The sequence below is a fragment of the Fopius arisanus genome, unplaced genomic scaffold (genome assembly GCF_000806365.1).
Source record: "Fopius arisanus strain USDA-PBARC FA_bdor unplaced genomic scaffold, ASM80636v1 scaffold00022, whole genome shotgun sequence".
Lineage (NCBI taxonomy): Eukaryota > Metazoa > Arthropoda > Insecta > Hymenoptera > Braconidae > Fopius > Fopius arisanus.
Genome location: NW_011887761.1, coordinates 1,052,414 through 1,078,072, shown reverse-complemented (window position 1 = coordinate 1,078,072; position 25,659 = coordinate 1,052,414). Strand labels below are relative to the sequence as shown.

Sequence of the window (25,659 nt, the reverse complement as noted above, 5' to 3'; positions counted from 1 at the left end):
GTGCGACCCCTGTCGGAATTTTCGGTCGGGTAATTTATCTCCTGGAAAAACTTAAATCTTGAATACATGTTGAATTTACAGTTCAACATATATCTCGACAGACAAACTTAATACACATATCTCTTTCAGATTGCTCAGAAAAATATATGAAAATATAATTTTTTGTTGCAAAATTCTGCCGTGACAATTGGCAAAATCAAACCGCCAAGCAATTAACAATAAACCCAATTTTTGGAAAAATGACTTATCTCCTTTCACCATTCCGCTACTGGATTCATTTGTTATTCCTTAACTTGTGATTAATTGTTATTCGCTTGCCTGTCCGGATCAAGGCAGGCTTGATGTTGGATCACGTACTGATCCTACAACTTGATCAATACTTCATCAAGCATGTGCCGCCTTGATTCAATCCGGATTTGATCGGGCGTGCCGGATTAGGGTTTTATGGAACAAGACGGATTCGTACGAGCCGGGGACCTTATGAGTATTAATCCTGTACCCTAACCCAGAGGTGCGCAACCTCAGCTCTCGGAGCTACTCCCGCTCCCGACCTCCATTAGGCGAAATTGTCTGAAGCCCCAAAGTTTATTCGGGCCCATGATGTCCTGCGTCATGACGCAAGAGTAGTGGAGATATTCGACAGAAACTTGGTGGTGAGAAAAGTAAGATAGAAAGATTTTCCATTGAAATTCCATCTAGTATACTTCAAATAATAATAACAATAATCAGTTAATAATTGCGTTCATGTCGACATAATTCAAACCCTCATCAGAATCATTATTGATTAGGCCCACTTGATCGGCACTTGCTCAGAATAAATACAGACGGGTATTTCCATTTCAGATCAAGTTGATCTACTCAGAATCTAATCCAAATAGTTGTAAAAATAAATAAATAGTAAATAAAATTAGCTGGAAAATTAAATGCTCGTCCTTTATGGATTACGTGGCAGTTATAATGTTCGTGATTTTACGGTTTTTAATCTCTATATAACCATTTTTATCATACTGAAATAAGATTTTACTTCTATTGCGATTGGAATTTTTGGGTTTTATACTATGTGGCCGGGATTGAGATGATTAAGGAAGATATAATGGTAAGTACAAAATGTGTGAGACAAAAAAGGATACCTCATTATCGCCCTCAATTGCACCATTGGAAATGCATAAAAATAGAACCGCGGTATTCAACACTTAAAAAATGTTTATTATCATCATTCAACTTTTTTTCCGGAAGATTACCGATATATGTCAGGCAGCTATAAACTCAGTTAAAATCACAGATAATTGTGTTACCGTTCTGTATTTCACGAGATGTATACGAAAAAGCTCTCAGGATCAATACTGATCGACGTCACGGGTATTGCTGAATGCAGAAAAATCTAATCATTCTCGACTGGTCATTTGGTACGTCAATTCCGACTGATAAGTGGATTGACATGGCATGCGGATGGATTCCATTATATGCGGACAGACGTCATAGGAAGTATTCCGAGATAGAGTGAATCGTTTTTGAAATGCATCCGATCGATGAATCACATGATATGTTTTGGTCATTTAGAACTGCAGGAGTTGTGGAATGCGGACCAAGAGCAGATTACATTGTTTCAACTTTACAGAATAACAGGAAGATAATTTCTGGATATTATATCAACATAGTTAATAATTGTTACACCAATCGAATCAACCGATTAGAAAGGCGATAGAAGGATAATGCGGGCCAATATCCATCCGAGATTTCCCAGAGTAAATGTTTGGTAATCCTAATATGGTGAGACTTCTGAATATTTAAAATTTCAGGAAATTCTATGTGTATCATTATTCCATTCAACCATCTCAATAAAAAAGCCCTTTCCAAAAAATTGTTGAGATATTTTTTCTACAAAATCCAGAAGATAAAACAGTGATGAGTGCCATCAATAAATTTTTTTCAAATTTAACTTCAACAACAACATTTCAACTCTATAACTGATATATAAATAACCATTCACTCGTTTAACTGATGGAGATCTAGCCGAATCTTTTTCTGTTATAACTGAATGCTGAATATAAGATATGAAGTCGATATCCTTCTCCATGCATTCAATTCTCATTCGGTGTTCCTCAAGAATCGACTGGCCAACCCCTGCGATCGATCGTCAAAGAACTCAATTGACCAACTCCGATTTTGCACCCGACTAAATTTGCGTTCGATCGGTCGAGTGGTTTTCGAGATATCGGTGATTGTTTCTGATAAGTCTTTTGCAAATATCTTAGAAAATACCCAACCTGTAAAAGGTTTTGTCATTGAATGGCATTCTATTGCAGATATAAAAAGAAAAATCATATTTCCAAATAAAATGAGTTTTGAAATAGAAAAACTCCGAGACGGTCATTTCCCAAAAGTCTAAAAGTTTATAAAAATTGCATGCAGTGATTTATTGGACCCGCTCAATACATCCCGAAAAATCCATCCTGACCTAATCCATCCTCTGTAAATTTGCACCCGACCCAGGTCTTATATTGAACATTGAACTTATATTGGTTCTTCGAGCTAGATTCATGGAATATTGTTTAAGTTTTTGGGTATTCCTCGGGATTTTTCGGGAGTGCAAGTACAACGTCAATTTCACCAGTAGTATCCAATCTTCGGTTTAGCTCAAAGCGGCTCCAAAGACCAGCAACGGTGCAAATCAGTTCAGCTTGCACCGCTTCAGTGACCTGCCATACCGACCTGCCGGAGAGTTTCAACTGTCTCTCCTCATCAACTGCAGCTGCTGCATGGTCACCTGGCTCTCAAACAGTCGAGCTAAGTGGTCTTGTTGTCAATTCTCATTTTTTTTTCAATTTTTCCATTTTTCTCTGTCACGGTTTATTTCCTGTAAGGGTTATTTTTTCGGATTTGTCTGAGTTTTTTTGACTGCTCACTGTCCCTCACTCGCTACTGGGCCGCCCATAGACAGCGTACTCTAACTGTTTCGCTTATCTACTCACCTTCAACACATGTTGGTACACTTAAAAAGAATAGACATACAAAAAGATGAATGAATTTTCAGGTAATGCCACAACCCTGACTACCAACCAACGCTGACCGAAACCCGATGAGTGATACACTTGCGCACCTTCCCTACACCTATTATATTGAATTTATATTATATTGAATATTATTCACTGACTCATTGCATCAATAGCGAAAGGGGGTTGAAGGGTCTAATGTAGTTCTGGAGTGACTAAGGGATATCCTACGGAGCATCTTACGATATCCAATAACATCTCCCTATCCCCTCATCATCACTCTCATCACCTAACCCACCCTTGTAAGTAACAAGGGGCCACCCGTCAATGAATCACAGTAATTAATATTCCAATGATAGTTAATTCTGGATAAACTATATTAGGCATTTACCTGAAAAAGTGGGATTCCGCGTAAACGAAAATATATCTGAGCATACAAAATATCGCATAAAAACTAACCGAATAAGGAACAAACAGCAAAGGGGTGGAAAAGATTGAGAGAAAGAGAGAGAGAGAGGCAGAAGAGAGTTGGATTGCTGAAGGGCAAAGGTGAGGAGCACGTTGGCGGGTGCTCATAGAAGTCACGCGGGACTATTGTATGGTAGTGAAGGGTTTCTCTGCGTCTGTAGTAGTACTTTCTGAACTCTCTCTACCACTCGCGTATTTCATCCCCTTCGTGCATTTGCCTGAGCGTCACATCCCGTTTGGGTAGCTCCACGCAGTCGCAAACGATCGAACCATTCCATCTTGCTTCAACCACTAAAGATGACCTCCCCGCTTCACTCCCACCCTCGCCCTACCCCGGTAACCCCAGACTTGGCGCTGCTGGCCACCTAGCTCAATTCTCAACCAGTATGGCGCTACGCGCCCTAAAACGATATCCTTCGTAGTTCGGCCTCTTCAATTACGGTTTAATAAAGTTAATGAATGTGGGTTATTATATTTGTCTCATTCCCATTAAAAAGGTCAAGATTACACAGGAGTTACTACCGAAATATTTTGATGTTGACAGCTGAAATTACCATGTCAATATCAAATGGAAATACGTGAGGATGAGGATGAAAGAAATAAACAACGGGATATAAGGAGAAAATGTGATTCGAAGTGATATAAACCTAAATGCAAGGAAACATACACTTGAGTAGGCGTAAGACGTGCGTGAAGAAAACTGGTGGGGTATCATAGTTAACCTCGTGCTCCTTCTGTGGGAATTGCGGTGGGAAGCGACGTTGACTGAGTATTTAATCGGTGAGGATTTACCCTCTCGGAAAGATGGGAATTCATGGCAAATAAATCCTTCGACAGTGTACGTCAATATCATGTCTAATACTGACGAACGAAATGACGTCTGTAATACAGATATTTGGCACCTGCAGATGAGTCGTGTGTGTATTGTTGACTATTTATAATTAGTGCGATTGGTGAAGATATTTTGATCAGGATTGGGCGTCGACTGGCACTTTCGTTTGGCATATTGAGTAGGAGTGAAAGAATCAGCGGCTATGACACGCTAAAAATATTGGTTTCCCTTTCACAGCGAAGATAACATTGACCTCCATTTCCTTCCCATCCACTAGGTTCTTTATTTCGACGCCTCCCACATTGGGAAAATCGTGGATTCTGGAATCAGTGAAATTGTCTATCCAGCATGGCATGTCCATTTTCACGTGGGTATGGAAGAGGTCGAATGGAGGAGGACAACGATGATGAAATAGAGAGAACTGGAGATAGTGAACGAAGAAAAAATGAGAGATTCAAACCATCAAGACAATCATCAGTGCAGATCACGTCATCGTTGCTGGGAGAGGAGATCGATGACCAGGAGGATACGCAGACATTAAACTTGAAGCATCTGAGAGCTGCTGTACTTGTACTCACCAATCCTTCGGTATAAGTGACGTTTATATTTTCCATTATCATTTTATGTGGTTCGTAAACTATAGTAGATGGTAGACAAAATTAAAAAAGAGTTTCTTCTGTTGGATATTCCTCCATCTGAATATTTTTTTTTGTGAGCCTTCATCCCATAAGATCTCCGGGACCAATTAGATGATTACTCATATATATATACGGCCCAATTACCAATAACTTCAACGCTACTAATGACTTGGTTCTGAATGTTTCTGAATATGCCAAAAATTTATCGACATTCATGTCTTGCGTGCAGATCAACATAATTGAAATCGAGGATGATATTGAAAAATTATCTTATCGGATTATGGGACCTGACAACGCCCGTTTACGTAGTACTGAACGAAATTTATGTTTTTCCGGCCTCACGATATGAAAAACAAAGTTCACGTCTCGCCATGATAAACATATCACCCTCCTCCCTGTGTCTGCAATCCTCATCTCCACGTGGTTGAGGATCTGTTTTCTAAAGCTCGTGCATGAAACGCTCTCCATAATAATGCATAATACAGTTTTTTAAACTGTAATTTTCTACGTTATATTCGCTATCCCCTAAATTTCTGAAGAATACCACTGCTGCAACGGGTCGTGGCTTTCAGAGTCCGTAATAGAATAAACAATCAGTTTAATTAGAAGGTATTACATATGCAATAATCCACATTTAAAAACAAGTAATTCAACCAAATCATAAAATTTTACTGAAAATTTTTCTAACATTTTACTGAAAAATCTAATGATGACTCGGAAGCGCAAATTACATTTTTCATATAATCATAAACCTAAAAGGCTTTATATGGAGAAACATAAACGATATGGGTATTGGTATAATTATTGGGTATTGGTATATCCATATAAAAGGCTTTATAAGGAGAAACATACATAAGATACGTAGCAAAAAAATCAAGTTGATGGGATTATTTGTTATTGGGTGATGATGCCAGCAAATTAAAAAAAATGCAGCTGTGTGAAAAAGGCGTTCAAAGATAAAATGATTGATTTCATTGTTATAAGTAGTTACCCAGGTCGTACAGTTCAAAATGCCGGGACAAATAGCTTTTCTTCCATATATTTTTCGGAACGGCCGTTATTAGACAAATACTTTAAAGCGCTAATTCAGGAGGATGAACTTTTGTAACAATTGTATTTATTTTTCCACTGGATTATATTCAGTTTTTCGGCAATTTGGTGTGTCATAGTGCAATTAAGATAGCTTCAAACTAAGCTAGCAGATTTCAAGGAAAGTCGTTTAAGAAAACAGGACATGTAGGAGGCAATGTAGAAGTATTTGTTGAAATTCGAATTCGAACAATATCAGTAACGGCAACTTAACGACGAATTTCTGTATAGGGCGGGTGAGAATTTTTTTCCTTGTTATTGTTGATATTACGTATTTTCAATAGAAATCCATGGTTTATTAACGAAAATTTTATAACAAATTTGGGTAACATAAACAAAAATCATTTCCGCATTAAGCTTGTGAAGGACTGAAAATTATGAATCAACTCGAGCCTGATCCACATAGTACTTGCTGATTTCAATGATCCACTCAATGGCATGTGCACTTCGTTAGTGGCATTTTTCACCAACAACATCATCAATCACCTTGAACGAATAAATATTCAATTCCATTCAGGGATGTTCAACCGATACAGAGAATAGTCAAAACAGTCTACATTCTTTTAATATAGTAGCTGAGACTATCACATCCCCCCCCCCCCTCGGTCCATTTGAGCGGAATAAGAATTAGTAAAAATACCTGTCTGTAACACAGAGTCTTATGAGAAAATGTGACCCCGTTAGTTTTGATTGGAAAGGATACTAGAATACGCGCTCAACATCATTAAAAAAAATCCATTTACTCATTTACTTGACAATGTCGGGAGTATTTTACCGGCGAAAAAATGAGGGTTCCCGATACAACATATGAGAAATTTCTGATTGATTTTTAAAAATATCTGAAACAAAGTGGTCGCCCTTACGATGCTAAAAAATTGACAACGTTGCTCTTACAGCCGAGCAATGTCGGCAGGGTAGACGACGATGAAACAGTGATGGCGGAGCACCTCGCGAACTGCGGTGTTGCACGATTGAACCTGAAGTGGTACCACAGTAGTTAGTGATATATGTCCATGTTTATAACCATTTTCTATATTTTTTCATAATTTCAACCGACAAGTATGCCATGAAGGTTGTAAATTGATGGAAAAAATTATTTATACGGTAAATGATTTATTTAAATTTTTAAATTTCATTTCCGGTTTTATTTTACGGTTGCTAGGTTGTGCGTTTAAACATCCTTCACATAATATTGGATAAATGGCAGTTTAATTGTCTAATCAAGAAGTAACTGAAACTATTGAAAAACAAAGGCAAGAAATGGGACTTTCTGTACTTTATTAATTACTTCCCGCAAAGATAACTTTTCTGTGAATGTATGAATGGCTGAATTTGATTCGATAATTAACGAGTATATAGCTTTGAAAAAAAATTATAATTGAATAACACTTCGTCGTTTGGTTTAATTAATAGAATTTCAAGTGAGATAAAATGTGGAAGGAGTAGTATGAATGTTCACGACAATGGTAGAAGCACTAGGTTAACGTTACACCCTGCACATACACAATTGAAAACCTTTCGGAGTAGAATTGTTCAAATACTGACAAGGAAGGTATGCACTTTGAAATCACTACTGTACTGTCTAGCGATTCTGCTATCTACTGTGAATGAATTGAACAATACAAAAACTGTACTTTTAATATGTGCACTCAACATTTCAAACTGTATGAATTATTTCACACTCTGGAAATATAAAATCAACCCCTAAATAGAAATTCTATGATTTGGAGTTGGCGGTCCACAAGGATTCTTAATGTATCAAGATTAGTAATTTTGTCTGCCATACACTGAAAAAAATAAATTCTGGTATTGAGATGATGCATATGGTTTTACAACTCATCCAATTTCATGTAGCACGATGGTGATATAAATTGAACGCTTCGAATTTGACACAAGAATTGGAATTTTCTGTATCATGATTGAAAGCCAAAAAGAATTTGCTCCGACTATGAAGATTTTTTGCCGTGTAAATGCAGTACATTTAGTCACTAGACCGTTTGGAATTTTTCTGGCGATCGCGAGTGCGAGGAATGCAAACGTGATCTAGAGAAGATTTTTTTTTCGGCCAAACGACGAACTATATATTGTTTCTTAGTTGGTGACCAGCCTTTGACGGCTGCGCAGCAGCCCTAAAACGCGGTTTCCCTGACTGAATGACAAAAAACATCTTTTCACTCCAGAAAGACAAGCGCGTATGACGGAAATGTTTCATCTGATTTCTACCCGAAAAATCAATCAAAAATCATATATAAATTTTACCATTCCGTCTAGTAATTTATGCACGACGAAGAACAAATTGTCTATACAAATGATAAAAATTATAATTATTCTGATAATTTTTATACGACCGACATCTTTTACCCTTCCGGATTAAGGGGCACGGGGAATGACGTCGACAGAATCATCTAGGCTTTTTCCTCCAATTTTCCTAATCCTTTCCTCCTTCCTGAGTAGACGAATCCAAATCCTCCAAAAGGGCACAATAAACTTCTCACAATAGTTTTCCCAAAAATATTTCGAACAAATCTCTCACATAGGTCTACCCGAGAAGTCTCTCAACTCCTAAAAAAATATCTCCTACTTCGACTCAAAGCAAGCGTCTAAAATTCCTCCATACACTCTACACAATTTCCTTTAGAAATCTTGACACTTTAACGGGGCAGTGACTTATGGCGCAGCTATGGCACGAGTGATATCTATCAATCATCCTCATTTCCTCATTTTGGATTTACCTTATTTCGGGAGTTATCGGATGGTCAGGGAGTATTCTTGGATGTGTCTAGGGGATCTGGGAGTCTTGTTACGGTTCCTTGAGTGAGATATCATGAGGGGAGTTCACCATCCATCGCAGCAACGTCCGTGGATTCTTGGAGGGGTGGCGGCGGGAGGAGGATATTTGGAGGAATGGGTTGTCCAACGGTGGCAGAACACCTAATCAATAATATATAGGGGTCATAAAATTCGGCCTCGTCACAGTCTATAGCCAGGTCTGTCTACCTCTCTCTTTAATATAATATTTGCAAGAGATAAGGTTTCGTTCGAGATTGACGGTCAATCCTCCAAAAGGTTGGGACCCAATACTCTGCCAGATCGGTGCTCAGGCTCGGTGGAAGCCTGGGATGGTAATATGGGGTCAGACTTGGCGCTGAAACTCGGCCGGAGTCTGGCTGCCAGGCGACGCCCGGTATCATTTCATATTCAATTAATTAAATGAATTACGTATGGCACGTGGAAGCAGATGGGGTTAAATGCACCCATAACCTTATATAACGAGGTATAGATTAAGTGGGACAAAAATTAGAATGATGGGTCATGGCTCAAGATTGGTAACTCAATGGCAACCGGGCTGCCAGTTATTGAAAATTATACAAAAAAAAATTCCCTATTAGTTATACCTTCGGGTTTCTTCGAGCCGCCGATTAAAAGACCGGTCTCGCCCAGGGGTGGCACTCGGTTACAAAAGTCACCTGGCGCCTGACGAAGAATCATATGATAGGGGATGTAGGACTAAGGTGGTATGGGTGTGGAAAGGGATCGCCAAGGGAAAAGCGTTACACAGTTATTTAAAAAGATTTCTAAAAGGATGAAAATCCTATTTTCTCGTATTTTAATGGGAAGACAATGTTCACCCCAAACATCCGAGTGGATCCTCAGTAGAGGTAACCTTCAAGTAATTTGAAGGTAGGGTCGGGGACTAGTAAGGATTACCTTTCTAAAAGATTGATGCGTAAGCAAGTCATTAGGGGCTACAAAGTTATTCATTAACAAGTTGAGCTCTGTCGAAATCTGGGCCTAACTTTCGAGACTTATTCCATATTATGATTAACTAGTGAGTGAGTTACGGATCAGAAATCTGAATGGTATTGCTTCATAAGGTCACGTACAAAAAAAACTTGACTCAAGTATATTTTATAATTGATAATTGATTCGAGTATATTCGATTTTCAATGCTAATATCGATGAGTAAATATACTAAATAACACCAAAGGGCTTGAATGAATGTCATCATCAAGGGGTTTCTTTCTGACAGAGCTGCAGACTCTTGAAGCAAATGTATGAAAAACCACGGTGCTACGTACATGCCATTTCTGTTGGAAGACGTACTACATATGCTCCAAAGAGAAACGATGATTCACTTTGCTTTCAAAACAATGAAGTGCTTGACAATTATGTATCACCATTCATAAGAATAGACCCACTGGTCGAGTTATCATCAATTTGAGGTTGAAATCCGTGCAATTGAACAGCCAAAAAATCCATGCCACGATTAATAAAACCGAGGGAAAAATATATGAAACAATTAGCTGGCCGTTTCGAACGATACAAAACATATCATTGTGCCTTCACATGTCATTTATTTTTTTTTAATTCTGTTTTGTGATGTCATTGATGGTTGACCTCCGAATGGAATGTAATGTGAAGTGAAATATCTCCTAAAACTAAATCTGAAGCTGAATATCTCCTGAAAGAATCATCCAATCTAGTCCATCTACAATATCAAACATTTGCCCCATAAGAAGAATCTCGCTGCCAAATTTCAAGTTGAGAGATTGTTTTCTAACACATTTCTCTAACGCATTTTTTCCGAAAAACATGAAAATTGAAATATCTCGGAACTTTTCTGGGAACATATATAGATATTCTATTTCAGTTTTTCAGTTTCGGATACTTTCTGAGATATTTGCAAACAACTTTTCAGAAACCATCACCGATATTTGAAAAACTACTCAACAAATCGCGCTGAAATCTGGCACAGATCAAGTCCATATTGGGACCTATGAACTGATAATTTTAAATGTCAGATTTTTAGGAATTAATTTACTCATTTATTCATTTTCTTTTGAAAAAATTTACCCTCCATTGAGCATCTGCACATTAAAAGTTGAAAATCGAAAAATCGAACGATTGCAATGCTTCCCTTCGAAAGCAACAATGATTATTTTTCCTGTAGATATGGATATAAAAAGGAAATGTACATGATGCCTCTTCCACTCATGAAAGATAATTATAGAGTTAGAATCGGATTGGATTTAATTCCCTGGAAGCCATGATTGACAACAATGACAGCAACGCAGCCCCTTGCTCCGTTTTTTAACAGCAAAAATGGATCAATAATTACCATATGGCCGAGTAGATTGTCCCGTATAATCAAAATATTGTTTATTTTATTTTTTTAATGTTTAACTTCGAAAAGGGACTACAATAATAAAGATGTGTCACATAAATGAGTACGTGGGCCAAAAATTAAAGGAAATGAAACCGAACGTTTCGTGGATTACGAACTGCATAAAAAATTCTAAAAAATGAAGTGTCTTTTCAGATCATCTGGAAGCATTATTAAGCCATAGATTTATTCCTACGGAAATCATGAGGAACTTCTGTTGCTTCATTATTTGAATACTTTGGTTTTAATCGTAAAAGGAAGTCCCCATGGGACAGGACAATCTTATCTTTTGGAATGCCGAAAAAATCGGAATTTTTTCACACAAAAACCGTACCAACTATCACCGTCTTTAACTTCAAAGTCCAGAACTACAGATGAGGTACCATTTTATCCAACAACATTGAAAATAAAAAAATATTTGACAACGACTTCTCAAAACCTTGCAACAATCAACGCTGACAATAAAGAAGCTTCTTTCTGTACCTGAAATGTAACGATTTCTCGATCTGTGAACCGAAGTTATCATCCAACTTATCGGATCATCTAAAATTCACAAAAGAGGTTCTGATGAATCCGTTAAAATTCTCAAAAAATGTTGACTTCACATCGATCTTACGCTACATGCAAGGACAAGTGGTGGAGGTTCATGGCGGTCAACAGGAGTTCAAGTGAGAAGGTCACGGTCATTTTTCATCAGGTGATCCTCCGGGGACATCGGCCAATTCAACAAAAATTTCCTATGATGAGGCGTGTGACTTGAACTGTCTTTCATTGTTTTGGTTTGAAAATTGTTTGGAAAAAAAAATGAAAAATTTTAATATCCCAAATACTCAGTATGAAGGAGTATACATATTTTGATTGATTGAGATAGAGTACATCATGCAGGATATTTGGAGAAGAAATATTAAAATCGGCTGGATAGTTTTCGAAATATTTTAGAAATTAATTCTAAGCAAAGTTGAATATTTCATGAATTAATGACCCCACGTAACCGTTCTTCAATCTCAAATATTTAATTACCAAGAGGAATCTCCTTGCTGAATTTCAAGTTGACGAAACAATTGTTCGCAACGCTACAGTGCTCAGAAATTTAAAAAATAAATAAATAAATAAAGATTGGACTCTCTCGAAGACTTAGTAAAAACAGGTATACGTATTTTGATTGATTGAAATTGAAATGGAGACGAATATCTTGAGGGCTGAAATATTTTCGAAAAACGATTCAGAACGAAATGGCAATTTATGGATAATGGCTCAACCAATCATGCAGAATTTCAGCACAGCCTTAGTCCTTAGTAATACCTACAAGTTGAGGAAATTGGATCTTTCTCGCAATAACTTTAGCCCTTTATATTTTTAATTTTTGAAAAGGGCGGGCGAAGATGACCATAGGCATATATCCACATAGTGCTCAAATTTGATATTTTTACGTTTCGGACCATTCTACATCATTTCCAAGCAAAATTAGAAAATCCGAAAATCGGATGATTACAAAGCTTCCGTTCAAAGTGGGGAACTCATTAAGGGATTGGGAAAAGCTATTAACAACTGCCGATTGTGGGAAAAAGAAATAAAGTGGAGATAGAACGGAACGGATAGAGTCCATAAAATCCAATGGCAGGCAAGGGAGAACGAGAACAATCAATATTATCAATATACTTCTCGAGCGCTGTGCTTCCTTCATTATTACTTTACGAGGTTTAAAAGATACGCCAAAGAACATAAAAAGGCAACTTATGCGACCAATAATTGATCATAACGCGACTGAAAAACCTGCAGAGTACCCTACATATTCCTGATAAATAGCTTAGATCCATGCCAACATCAACATCAAAGGGCTAAATGAAAAACGTTTCGTATGAAAGTTGGAGCGTTTTGGGAAAGAAATGCGATAGGAGCCTAATTTTGAGCTTGCAAGCTGCAAGCAGAAAGTGCATTTTTTTAATGGGAACCGGCGATTTTGCTACGAAAATACCATAAAACCAAGATCCGAGGCCAAATTGAAAGTTTTTACTTTTCACGCAGCTTGAAATCTGACAGATTAGTTTGACACTGCTCAACTAGTACTTGTAGCAAGCCTGGGGAAAGAGAGCTCTCGGAACTCATCGAGCTCCCAATCTCAATTAGGTTAATGACCACAAAGGAGGGTCTTTTTGTATTGTACCCAATGCTTGAGTAAGTGTGGGGGTATAGTTATGTGAGTCTAGAAGTAAAAATTTCAATTTTTCAAAGAAAAACATGAAAATTTGCCTTGATGTATGTTGCAATGTTAAAAAATATCAATAATTAATTTTCATCTATATCAACTTCCGCATCAAATTTCGTTGAATAAATCATTCCAAATTGAATACTTTGGCAGCAAATCAATTGAAAAACACTGATGAAAAAATGTAATAAACAATCCTCACTTTTTATCTCAACGAAATTCTATTGGATTCCATTATTTGGGGTTTGTTTCAATATGAATATTGAAAGAATAAATAAATTCATCGGAAAAAATAACTTGAAAGAATTTGTTCATACAAATCAAAAATATCGACGCAACCATTTTATGTCCTCATACCCAACGGACATTGTTTCCCAATCTAGCTGATGCGGTTCCAAGGGACATGCCACGTGATCTTACAAACGCCCTAACACAGCATAAAACCCCGATAAAATCGATCAATAAGAAATCCTTCGAACTAGATAAATGATTAACCAAAGGTCAGCTTATCCGCGCTCCCATCAAAACCCACGGTTATATCTTATATCTTAATCTACCAATAGAGAATAACTCATTACCAAGATAAAGCAACACTTCATCGATACATTCCCCATCGATACAGCTATGGGCTGCTCAGGCAGCTGAACATATATCTTAATGTTCAATCTAGATTTCTCCGATCACTCCTCATCCGCCGAACCTACCCCAGGCTTCTATTACACCTTTTTGATGAATTTAATAGAGTCGAGCATCATCAACTGCATCCTCTTCGTAGAAGCCTAAATATTCAAAGATCGAAATGCCAAATACAGAAATTGAATATCAATTGCCAGTATATGAGTCGTCATTAACTTCACACACGTGAATGAATCTTAATACGAGTCAAACCAACTTTCAAAATGAAGAAAGAAACTGCGCTTGTTATCGTACGAAATGTTAATGAAATTCTCCACTTCAGTCTCGCTTCCAGAGACGAGCCTATACCGATCTTCGTAATTCACTCTTATCGTCCTGTTAAATTGGGGAAATTACTTTTTATCATAGCAATCACATGCAGTCATTATTAGTGATTTCAGCCTGGGTCGTTACAAAAAAAAACAAGTCAATATCTGCCTATTCCTATATGCGAACAATGTGACCAGTGTGACCAATGTCACACCTATTCTCCATTCTTCATACCACTAAATCAAGAAATCAACCGGACGTAATTCTCTGTACTATGAATATCGCGAGCAAAATACAGAACCCTGAACTCAACCCCAATCCTTCATTCTCCCCTATACAGTTTCAGAAGAGCTGATATGGAGCAAGTCCATAACGAATTATTGTAATTTATCTGAGATCACCCCATCATTGACGCAGAGAACATGGCTACATTCATCCATCACCCGACTGAAACAGTAATCAAAACTATACCTGAGGTCAATTACAGTTTCTTCAATTACACCTTTCAAAACCATCCAGAAATTTATCCAGGAACACGTATCCCACCAATAGCTGAAGGTGTGCAAAGGGATTCAATGCGAAAAAGGTCAAGAATAGTGGTCTAAAATTAAAAAACTAACGCGATACAGACCCAAAAAGTCTATCGTCGGAATATCCTTCAATAACCATTAGTCGTAGACCTCCGGCGAAGACAAAACCAACGCATTTGACGCCCACTGTCATGACACTTACAAATTCGTAGCATCCAATTCATTCGACGATTCTACTTATGACATAGTAGTACGGTACTAGGGGTTGGTTTATTGTCATTAACAAAATTGAATTACTCATTTTTCATTTTATTTAGCTACCAGAGTATCTGAAATATCCTTCTACTGAAAAAAAATGTTTTCAATTTTATTTAAAAATCTTAAAACTGACATTTAGCGCCAATTCTGGTAAGTCAGCCATTTTTATTCGACTTGCACGCCACTGTACATGGCCGACGGAAATATCGTTACTACTGGGACTTATTCACATACAATGGTTGGCTAATTGGGTACCTATTAGAAGATTAGATAGTATTAGAAGATTAACCCGATGCTTGTAATAAGCTGGCTCCCGACTACCTGAAGGTTGCCGGGTCCTGGTCTAGGTCCTAGTCCAGGAAAGATATTCGAAAAAATAACAAAAGAGGGATTAAATTCTGTCCCTACTACCTAACAGTATTCCGATCGTTTAATTTGACTTCAGGAAAGAAAAATCAACGCTCCATTCAGTTATAATCGTACGTTCAGATGTCTAGACAGTGGAGCACAAGAAGCGTTCAAAGGATCTTTGATAGTGTCTGGCGCAATGGTGTGCTGTTTAGACTCAACAAAATAAATACCGTCATATATTGTGACGTGATCAATTTTTCTCAACGAGACGTAGTTGAGAGCGGTAGTTGCCCTTTTTCTTCGGAAGCAACACTACGAGTTAAAACCAAAGCGGAATAAAAATCATCAGAAATGGAGCCAGAAACCTATTTTAAAATCAGAAAAGATCGGAGGAGAGGTGGTAGTTTCGCGTGGTACTCAGGGGTAGGATTGTGGAGAGAGGTATGGGTCGAAATGGAAACAAGTCATCGGGCATAAATTAAGGTACTAGAATGAAGCCAAAAATTAAATAACTCAACGAGTAATTCTGCAATATAGTACGGTATATTGTTCTATAGTATATTGCTCACCTAGGGAAGAAAAGTAGACGAGTCCTTCCCACGTGCAAAATTACCACCCGAGCCGAAGGCGAGGATGGTATGCACGTGGGAAATGCTTGTCTGATTATCCTCCCGAGGGTTGCATACGATTTTTCTGCCGAAATGCGGCGAAAGTGACGTCTCTAGCCGAACGAAGTGAGGTTAGAATGCTCACTTTCGGCGCATGTAGGCAGAAAAAAATTAACCTTTAGAAACGAAACGTTGCTCCCAGATGAGAAGGACATCGTTTAAAAGCAATAAAAGAAACTTAACTCTGAACCTTGATGTACGCAGAGACCCGCAAAAAAAGGAAAATTACGATGAGTCTTGAAGGACGGTATGATCTCAATAAAAAAAATCACGGGAGCTAACCGACCCAAATCTATTCAGAAAACTGTTCGGAAAATCGATTCCCTAACCCCCCCTGTGTACAACTAAATTTCGTAAATAAAATCCTCCTGTCTATGGGCGTTTTCTCCATCATCATCGTAGCCCGAACAATTGGAAGGAAAGTGAATTATCCAGAAACGGAATTGAACAAGTACGAAAACGGAAACGAAATCAAAACCACAACCCCAACCCCGAATATTACAATTTTCGTAAAATCAATTAACCTAAAGCGTTTCTGCGCATCGTCTAAAAGAAAACAAACCGGTATTACTCGATGATAACTCGACACCGAAACAAGTTACCAATACCAATTTCTCCTCAATTCTTATGGTGAAACGCACGACATCAATTCCTCTTAATCTCAAACGATATCTCGAGACGTGAGATCCCCACAAAATAAAGTAAGAAGATAAACAGAATAATACAAATACTCGCAACTGAGTCATTTTATCTGCGTACTCACGCCTTACTATGTTGGTTTTGCTGTCTTTCGCTGAGTCATAAGGAATTTCCGGAAATTCTTTACACCCCTGTCCCTTGACGGATCCCGCTCGGGGTACGTATTGGTCCAGGCGTGATTGTCCGTGTGCGGTCTCCAGAGTCGAGTTCTCCTTCCTTTGGCGGCTATATACCTCAGCTGATCTCCGTAATGCTCGAACCCACGATCTGAGAAAAGAGTTCCATGCTTCAACAACTCCGGGGCCGGATGGCTGTAACGATCGACGTAGTTTCCTCCATGTCCAGTTCATTGGGCAGTTGGCGCAGAGTGCAATAATGTTAGGCCCGGTGAGCTGTGGCGATTACGTCTGCGTACTTGGGCATCACGATCACCCCAACTGGCTTCCACTAACCCGTCATACGGCTTCTATGAAGTGAGGTCTACCCTTGGTGACCCCGCAAGTTTTGTTGGTCTGCTTGGAGAATGACATCGAGTGGTGGCATCCTCAATCTTGGGTAATCTCCTTGGAGAAAGACTTTGAGCGGTGGAATCCACAATTTTGGTTGACTCATAACCTACGCCCACAGATCCCGCTGCGTAGGGGCTCGGGCGGATATTCTCAGCTGTACTCCAAATTCTCAGCTGTACCCCAATAGCGTAGACAGGACTCATAAGACGAGCGGCTGGTCTGTGAGTGGAGGTAGTTGCAGCTGGTCCCCTCGAGATAATTTTCGGCGCTCTCATCCGACGAACCTTCTCGCGCCCTTCATTTCTCAAGGGAACGACTAAGGCTGTAGGTCGGCTGACGGGAGTAGGGTCGAGCACTGGCGTGAGGCGTAGGATAGGCCAAACTTGGGCGCACGGCGTCTTCAGGTTTTGGTGGAGGATATATGTCAGTGGGAACTGCTCTGGTAAATTCTTTCGATTCTCAGTACCCGTAGCTCTCACTCCGTGAATGTCGGTCCTTCCTTCAGTGGGAAGTTGATCCGATATCTCGGCACACGTTGCAGTCGGTTAACCGTACTTGTTCCCGGTCGCTTAGTGCAGGTTTTCGGCGAGCGGAATAGCTTCGCATGCCGATGAACTAGTTTCTCACAGACTCGGTTTCGGTTTAACTACGCCGACTAATATCATCTCGAAGTGCTATGGGATAGTCGGGGTGAACAAAATGACTTCGAAAAGCTTCACGAGCATGGTCCCAGGTGGAAAATTTAGTGACGTGCCCATGATACCAGATGACGGCAGGACCGGCTAGCACGATTAGAAGCCCTCGTATCAAGTCCTGTTCCCTGCGGTTCAGGAAGGTGAGTGTATTCGAGACATGAGAAGCTCTAGGTCCTCGTGGCCATATCCTGTGAACTTCATGTCCCATTCTCCCATGATTTTCAATAACGCTAGAAACGTAATTGGACAACCGTAGTTGTAGGCTCCTGAGGGGGCAACCGAATCGACCTTGGGGTAGACCGGTGGGTCTTGTCTCTCGCCACAACTGTTGATATGTTCTTAGCCCTGACACTGGGCAGAATTTTGGAGGTCTTGATGCCCTCCATTTCTATGGGCCGCGGAGGCGTTGGCTGGTTAAGCATCGTAGGCGTCTTGCGACGCAATTCTCCGAGTTCCTAGTTCACTGAGGACAGCTTCAAGGCCAGCGGTCCTCCACCTCATGCAACTAAAAATTCCTCCGATCACTCGGATCAGAATATACTCCCGTCAAATGGGAAGACCGACGATGGTCCAGTGGACATGTCGCGTCCTCTAGGGTTACGCAAAATGCGGGGTGACTCAAGAATAAGGTCTAAAGGTAATTGAGACAAGAAGCCTCGAAAAAAATGGGCAAATAAAAATAAAAATGTAAAACAAAATCTATTGGCCGGGATATGGCAATTATTGAGGCGTACGGGGACGACATGTAGAGGTTGGCTACTGTAGCAAGGGAGAACTGGAAAAGAGAGAAAAGACTACTCGCGTGTAATTTTGGGGAGGAAGTGATTCCTCCGCCTACGTGCGCCGCAGCCCAGGTGAGGAAATTCAAGCTTGAACGACGGGCCTAAGCTTGGATCAGCCTAGGATTCCAAGCTTTGGAATTCCTAGCTTGAGCCAACCTTGATTCTATGGAATTACCATGATCCCACCAAGCTTGGTGATATAATGCAAATACGAGTTTGTATACCAAGGTAGTTTCCAGCAGGGTCCAAGTTTGGTATTCCGAGCTTGAACCGCGCGGCTTCAACCAAGCTTGATCCAATATATGATATCTAGGTAATTCCAAGCCTTGGAAATTCTATGTTTAACCAAACATGGTAATAATCGACAAATTGAAGCTTGGGCACCTGGAAAATTCATATCATGTTCCAAGTTTGTATCAAGCCTGGAATAGATAAATAAAATAATAAATGACAATAATAGTAATAATAACAACAATCAATTAGTTACAGATATAATAAATTACTGCGTATGGTAAGGGTTAAGGCAAAATTGACTTGTATCTGTGATAAAATACTAAATAATTTTATTTTTTCTATTATTTCAAACAATAATTGCAAGATAAGTTGAAGGACTGGTTAAGAATTGGATACCAGGCTCGGCTTCGATTTTACCTTGAAGCTTGGATCAAGGTCGATGCAAATTTGGCCCAGGCCTGGACTACCTTCATTTTAGCTTGGCATCCAAGCATGGATCGAGCTCGACGTCCAAGCTCGAATTAGCATTACAAATCAAGAAATAACCAAGGTTGGTACTACATTGAATTCCACACTTGAGCCAAGCTAGGTTAATCTTGGTCCGAGCTTGGACCGAGCTCGAACCAATGGTTAATCCCCACCTGGCAGTTATAAGCGTGAGATTCATAGGCCGTTATTGGCAACTTGAAGGGGTTCTCTCTCGCAGGGGTTGAGATGCTTAAACCGTCATAAATTTAATGCGCGAATTTCCTAGGCTCCTTCCGTTGAATTAATGTTTCTTTAAAATCCAGTGTCAACTTGTCCCAAGAAAGTCAATAGCTGTGAGCCGGCACTCGAGCAAAACAATTCCTTGAACTGGGCAGGTCGTCGATGGAGCAAAAGTTATTTACATTAGGTATCGCATGATATCCTCGAAGAATTTCCATCCGGGATGATTGGGAATTAATTTCGAATCAGTTCGTGACAACTCCAAAGAACCCCAAATATACTTTACACGTTATTGCAAAATATGCCAATCCATCCCAACGATGAGTGCAAAAAATTTGAAGGCTATGTTGGCGATACACGCAGGGAGAGATAAAAAAAAAATAATCTCAATAGTGGATGTTGGCGATACACGCAAAAGTTTTTTTCTCTGACTCCTACGGGTGCTGAACACAAAATCTAAAATGTTGTCATGGTGATGCGAAACAGGGGAAGAACACCAGAGAATGGCGTTACATACCCCAAACGTTAAGAGTCGGAATCAGAAGTCTAAACTTCTCCTCATCCTGAAAAGGAAATTATGATTTAGTCTCAAAATAAAATTAAAATCTCATCAGCTCATACGATATTGTAATTTATGAGAAGAAAATCATAATTTTCGAAATTTTTAAATTACGATTTTTAACTCGTATTGCATGAGATTGCAATCCTCGTAAGTTAACTATTAAATCTCGTAGTGTTCTCTATGTATCTAATCATTCAGGCGTTTAGACGCTCGTTCACCATCCACTCACATCCTTTAACCCTAGACTTGGTCGCATTTTGAATACGTAGTTTGGGGCTTTAACTTCACGGCCCCGAGCCGTCGAGGCGTTATACCACAGGAGATTGCCGATATAGAATTGCAGGCCATCCGGGTAGGTTTTCCATGGCTTCCTATATGCCTATCCCTCTCGATTGATACTAATGTAGAGTAGAATAACACAGTAGCTCATGCAGCCGTATGGCCTGGTAGAAAATTAGGCTGATTAACTGGAAAAAGATAAAATTATAACTTCAGTCACAATCTACCCATGTCTGCTGAACTAGGGGACTTTAGCCTTTTCAAGACATATTTGGCATATTTGCATATTCGCAGCCTGGAAACGTAAATTAGAATAACGATAATAGATTTATTCATAAAAAACACGATGCCATAATGAAATTAATGGTTCTAAAACTGACATCAGAACAAACTATCTTTTGATAGTCTAAAAACTATTTGAAAATGCAAAATGCTACAAAAGAATAGCTGCGCGTACAGAAGCCCTGTAGGATATCGATTTTATTCCCTACAGCTCTGCCCGCTCACACCGCAGGCATTCCTACCCGGAGAAATGTTTTTTTGGGAAAATGACGATGTCGAAATTATCAACTAGGACATATCGCCTCAATTTTGTAAATATGGTCCTGAAAAAACAATTATATGACGATAGTACTACTGACGTTCTTTGGACATAGGATTAAGTAGTTTTTTAATCGGTAGAACCAAAGAGAATAATAAAACATTTACCCATTATATCTTCTGGGACTTAGACTAAGCAGGTTGATATCAAGCTATAGACAATACATTTAATTGTTCAGAATTTTGCATAGAAACGAAATTATTATATCGCAGAATAATTGAAAAATGTGAAATAAGATAAAAGTGAAAAAAGATGAAAATAAAAGCAATTGAGGAGAAGTCAAATGAAAAATAAGAAAATGGGGAACGGAAAAGAACTGACATGAAATTAAGAGACACTGAAATCAGCCATCTACACACTCTGCTGAAAAGCCAAAAAGCCACCAATGATGGGCAGGAAAGACGGTGCGGACCTGGGACCCACACTCCTTCTCCGTTAACCAGCGCCTGAGACTGGCCTTGAAAGCACCAGGCGTGGGTTGATCTTTAATTGAAGTTGGGATGCTGATCCAGATCACAGGTCCGGTAACTGCTAGTGTAGCCTTGTAGCACTTCGTCCTGAAATTGGTCATCACCAGAACCTGCTAGGCCTGCACCCGCCTACGCGGTCTAGTAGTTGAGCAGACAGCAAGGAGCTCCGCTAGGTAGGAGAGCCAACCCGAGCCGAGCACCAGGGACATCAGCATCACTATGGTCGACGTCCTGTCATCTGAGATAGTAAGTTATCCTAGAATATGCCGAGGGCCAGAGATTGAGGCATCCCTCGGTAGGCCAGTAACAAATCTCACAGCAAGGTTAATCATTTGCTGAAGCTGCCCATCAAGAACAGAGCTAAATCCCTGCAGGACTGCCGAATAGTAGAAAATATGGGGGCAAATAAGGGCATTGACGACCATCTTGCGTAGGGATTGTAAAATTATAAAACTGATACTGGGTACAGTTGAGCCTTGTACCTACATGAGCAAAATTTTAGCTTAATGTTAACAAAGACCGCCATGTTCCTGACACTTCTCAGGACTTCGATGACAAAAGAGTTAGGACCAAGTGAAGGCAGAGTGGATCAATCAATGACGTTGGTAAGACGCTTAGCCCCCAGACAGATGGCCTTGGGCTTACCTATATGTAGCTGAAGTCTGTTGGCAGCAGCCCAGGCCTGTATATGACGAAAATCTTCATCGAGTACTCATGTATATCTGAAGATCGTCAGCGTACAGCAAATGGCGTCCGTCAAGGATCATAACACCGGTGTCATTCATAAAGAGAGTCAAGATCAGCACTCCAAGTATGGAACCTCCTGACGGGACTCCAGAATTGGTTGGCGGAAGCCTGATGGACCATATTCACTTCTCACCGTCGGTGATCGATTAGGCAGATACGATCCAAACCAAGCAGTAACACACGTGGAAAAACCTAGAGTAGCGAACTCAGTGAGCAAAATAGATTGGGAGACGGTACCGAAGGTCTTGGAGAAGGCAAACAATATTGAGATTGTGATCTTGCGTTCATTCTCCCTAGGTGTGTCATCATCCATTAATTTAAGAATCCAGCAAGTTGTGCTCTTGGAAGAACCGAGAGCTGCTTCATAGAATTTATTGTAATAAAAATATAAGCAGTTCCCTCGCAATAGGCTATCGTCCAATACACTAAGTGTATTTATTGAGCTTTGGCAGAGCGGTCATTGGAGTATGGTAAGTTGGGAATCATACAATGTAGTATTTTCAGTATTTGGACTAGAAAAGTGATGAACATAATGTTTACAAAAATGGAGATGTACATTCTTGATGGATGGAATATACGGATGTGGGTATGGAGTATGAAAACCCTATGTAGGCGCTACTTGTCCTCCAGAATTGTTACCGAATGAATGTATGCTGATTGACCGTAAGTTCCCAGTGGGGTGTGGGGGATACATGGATTAGTATCGAGTATATGGTTTACACTTGTGGCAAAGGTCAAGAATATGGTCAAGTTTAGAAATTGTGGAGTTTAATGACAGCTCATTAAATTTATGGCGGATGAAGTCGATTTTCATCGAAGGTCCGTGTTATGATTAAATTCATCAAATAAGTACTTTTCCCGGCCTAATGACACAAATCATCATTATATCAGACTGTTTCTCTGTTTCAGAAATCATTCAATCTATTAATATAATAATGAAAGGCCGAAGGGGTGGCCATAACGAAAAAATAAGTGAATAAAATGAACTAGTTTATTATATGCAAATTAATACCACACATCAATCTGAAACAGTCTTTCTTTTATCTCTGCATAAAGGATGCTATTGGCTTTCTCATTTTTTAAAGTATTTTTTATCGTTTACAATATCATATAAGCTTCATTATTATGTTGTATAGTAATCTTCCCCAGGCACCTATGGTTGAATAGTTTTCTGTTCTTTAGGAATTATTGGATGATTTTTCTTACATATTGTAAGGAATTTTGGGAAACTCCTTATGACTCACCAAAGGACAGCAATACCGACATAGTAAGGCATGAGTACGCAGATGAAATGATCCAGTCGCGAGTATTTGTATTATTCTGTTTGTCTTCTTTCTGTATTTCGTGGGAGTCTCATGCCTGGAGATATCGGTTGAGATTGAAAGAGATCAATTTCGTGCTTTTTACCATAAAAATTGAGGAGAATTTCATATTGTTAACTAATTTCGATATCGAGTTATCAATGACTAATACTGCTTGGTTTTCTTTTAGACTATGCGCAGAAACGCTTTAGATTAATTGATTTTACGCAAATTATGACATTTACGGTGTGAGCTGGGACCAATTGCAATATTGCCCCTGCAATGTAGGGACCACGGGGTTAGGACAAGTTTGGAGTTCATTTTTCAGTGACAGGTCAGTGGAGCTGGTACAGCCATAGCCACGCACTGGGTAGTCAAGGCTGTTAGGATTTATTTCGTTTCCGTTTCCGTATTTGTTTAACTCCGTTCCTGGTTAATTCCGTTCCCATTTAATTGTCCGATGATCCTGGAGAAAACCCCCATAGGCAGTAGGATTTTATTTAAGACATTTAGTTTTAACATATAAATACCTTTTCGGGTCGGAATAATTTAGTTTTATTTTTATCTGGAAATTCTTATCTTTCGTACCTCAGTGTCACGCGTTGCAAATAATAGAGGTAGGATTCCGCGAGTTAGGCCTTGTGTGACGTTAGCACGTTGCGTGGCAACCAATGAGTATGTAAGGCGCGAAATTGTGACTTTAGAAGACTACACTTGTTTGACGTTTATTGCCCTGCTAGTCCCATCTAGCCTTGCACTGATCGTCTCCCTGCCGATTTCGGCCCTGCGGTTACCGTCCGCTAAAAAGAGGCCGATAAACCATTAGATTAAGGACTTTCGCATAATTTACACATTTTCGCTTGTATCCCGATACTGGCTGGTGAAGGGGATCGATATTCCGAAAGGCTTTCTGGATAGATTGGGGTCGCGGTTAGCTCTCGTAACTTTTTTTCTATTGACATCATACCTTCGTTCAAGATTCATCGTGGTTGTCCTTTTTTGGGTCTCACACTGCATACATCACGTTTTAGAGTTGAGTTTCTTTTATTGTATTTAAAAGATGTCCCTCTCATCTTGGAGCAATTAACGTTTCGTTTGTGCAGTTTGATTTTTGGAGCAATACACCGTACTACATTTGAGAATTAGGCTTCGCGTTATTTTATCTTCTTTCTTGATTTGAATGCATTAGTTTATGCCTGATGCCTTGTTTCCATCTCGACCCATCTCTCTTTCCACAACCGCACCATTGAACACCGCGGGAAACTACCACCTCTACACGATCGTTTCTGATTTTAAAATACATTTCTGAATCCGTTTTAGGAGTTTTTATTCCACTATAGTTTTAACACGGTGTGTTGCTTCCGAAGAAAAAGAGTACCTTGCGCCCATACCTTTTTATTTTGTTGGTCGGGGGAAAGAGGGCGGATACTGTCTCTTCTCAACATTTACGATCTCAATCTCGGATTTTACCAGAGTTTAACGATCTCCACTGATAAAATTCGAGTTCGCTAACTGGTAATTTACATGTTTCAACTCTAGAATTACCCTGTAAATCTTGTACTTACGTTTAGTATTGTCTGTGAGTGCCTCAGTTAAAAATACAATTGCTCAATAGGAAAAGAGTAATTTTCGATACTGAACTGTGAGAAATTTTTCTCTTGAATATGTGGTAGAAGTAGTAATTTATGTCACTGTTCCCGCCCTAACCTCGTACTTTTATTGCCCTAGGGAGGTAAATGACCGATTATGGCCTTTCTTTTTACTTACTTTCTTTGAAGAATAAAGAAAAAACATAAAGTAACATATGCTACATGGTCTAAAAAGTATTCGCGCAACCATTTGACCAGAATCCGCGCCTTCAGCGCGGCATTCTATAAAATACGTCCCTAACATACGCTTTAGCTCTTGTAACATGAATTACTATTATGCT

General features: G+C 39.3%; 1 protein-coding gene across 1 annotated transcript in view; it reads left to right on the top strand.

The window, feature by feature from the left end:
• The first annotated feature begins 3,868 nt into the window (after nucleotides 1-3,868).
• Gycalpha99B (guanylate cyclase 1 soluble subunit alpha 2) overlaps nucleotides 3,869-25,659 on the top strand; it is a 46,498-nt gene continuing 24,707 nt past the window's right edge. The window contains exon 1 of the mRNA XM_011301432.1: nucleotides 3,869-4,881. Within this exon, the coding sequence (XP_011299734.1) occupies nucleotides 4,642-4,881 (240 nt within the window). The 5' untranslated portion in view covers nucleotides 3,869-4,641. The remainder of the gene's footprint in view (nucleotides 4,882-25,659) is intronic.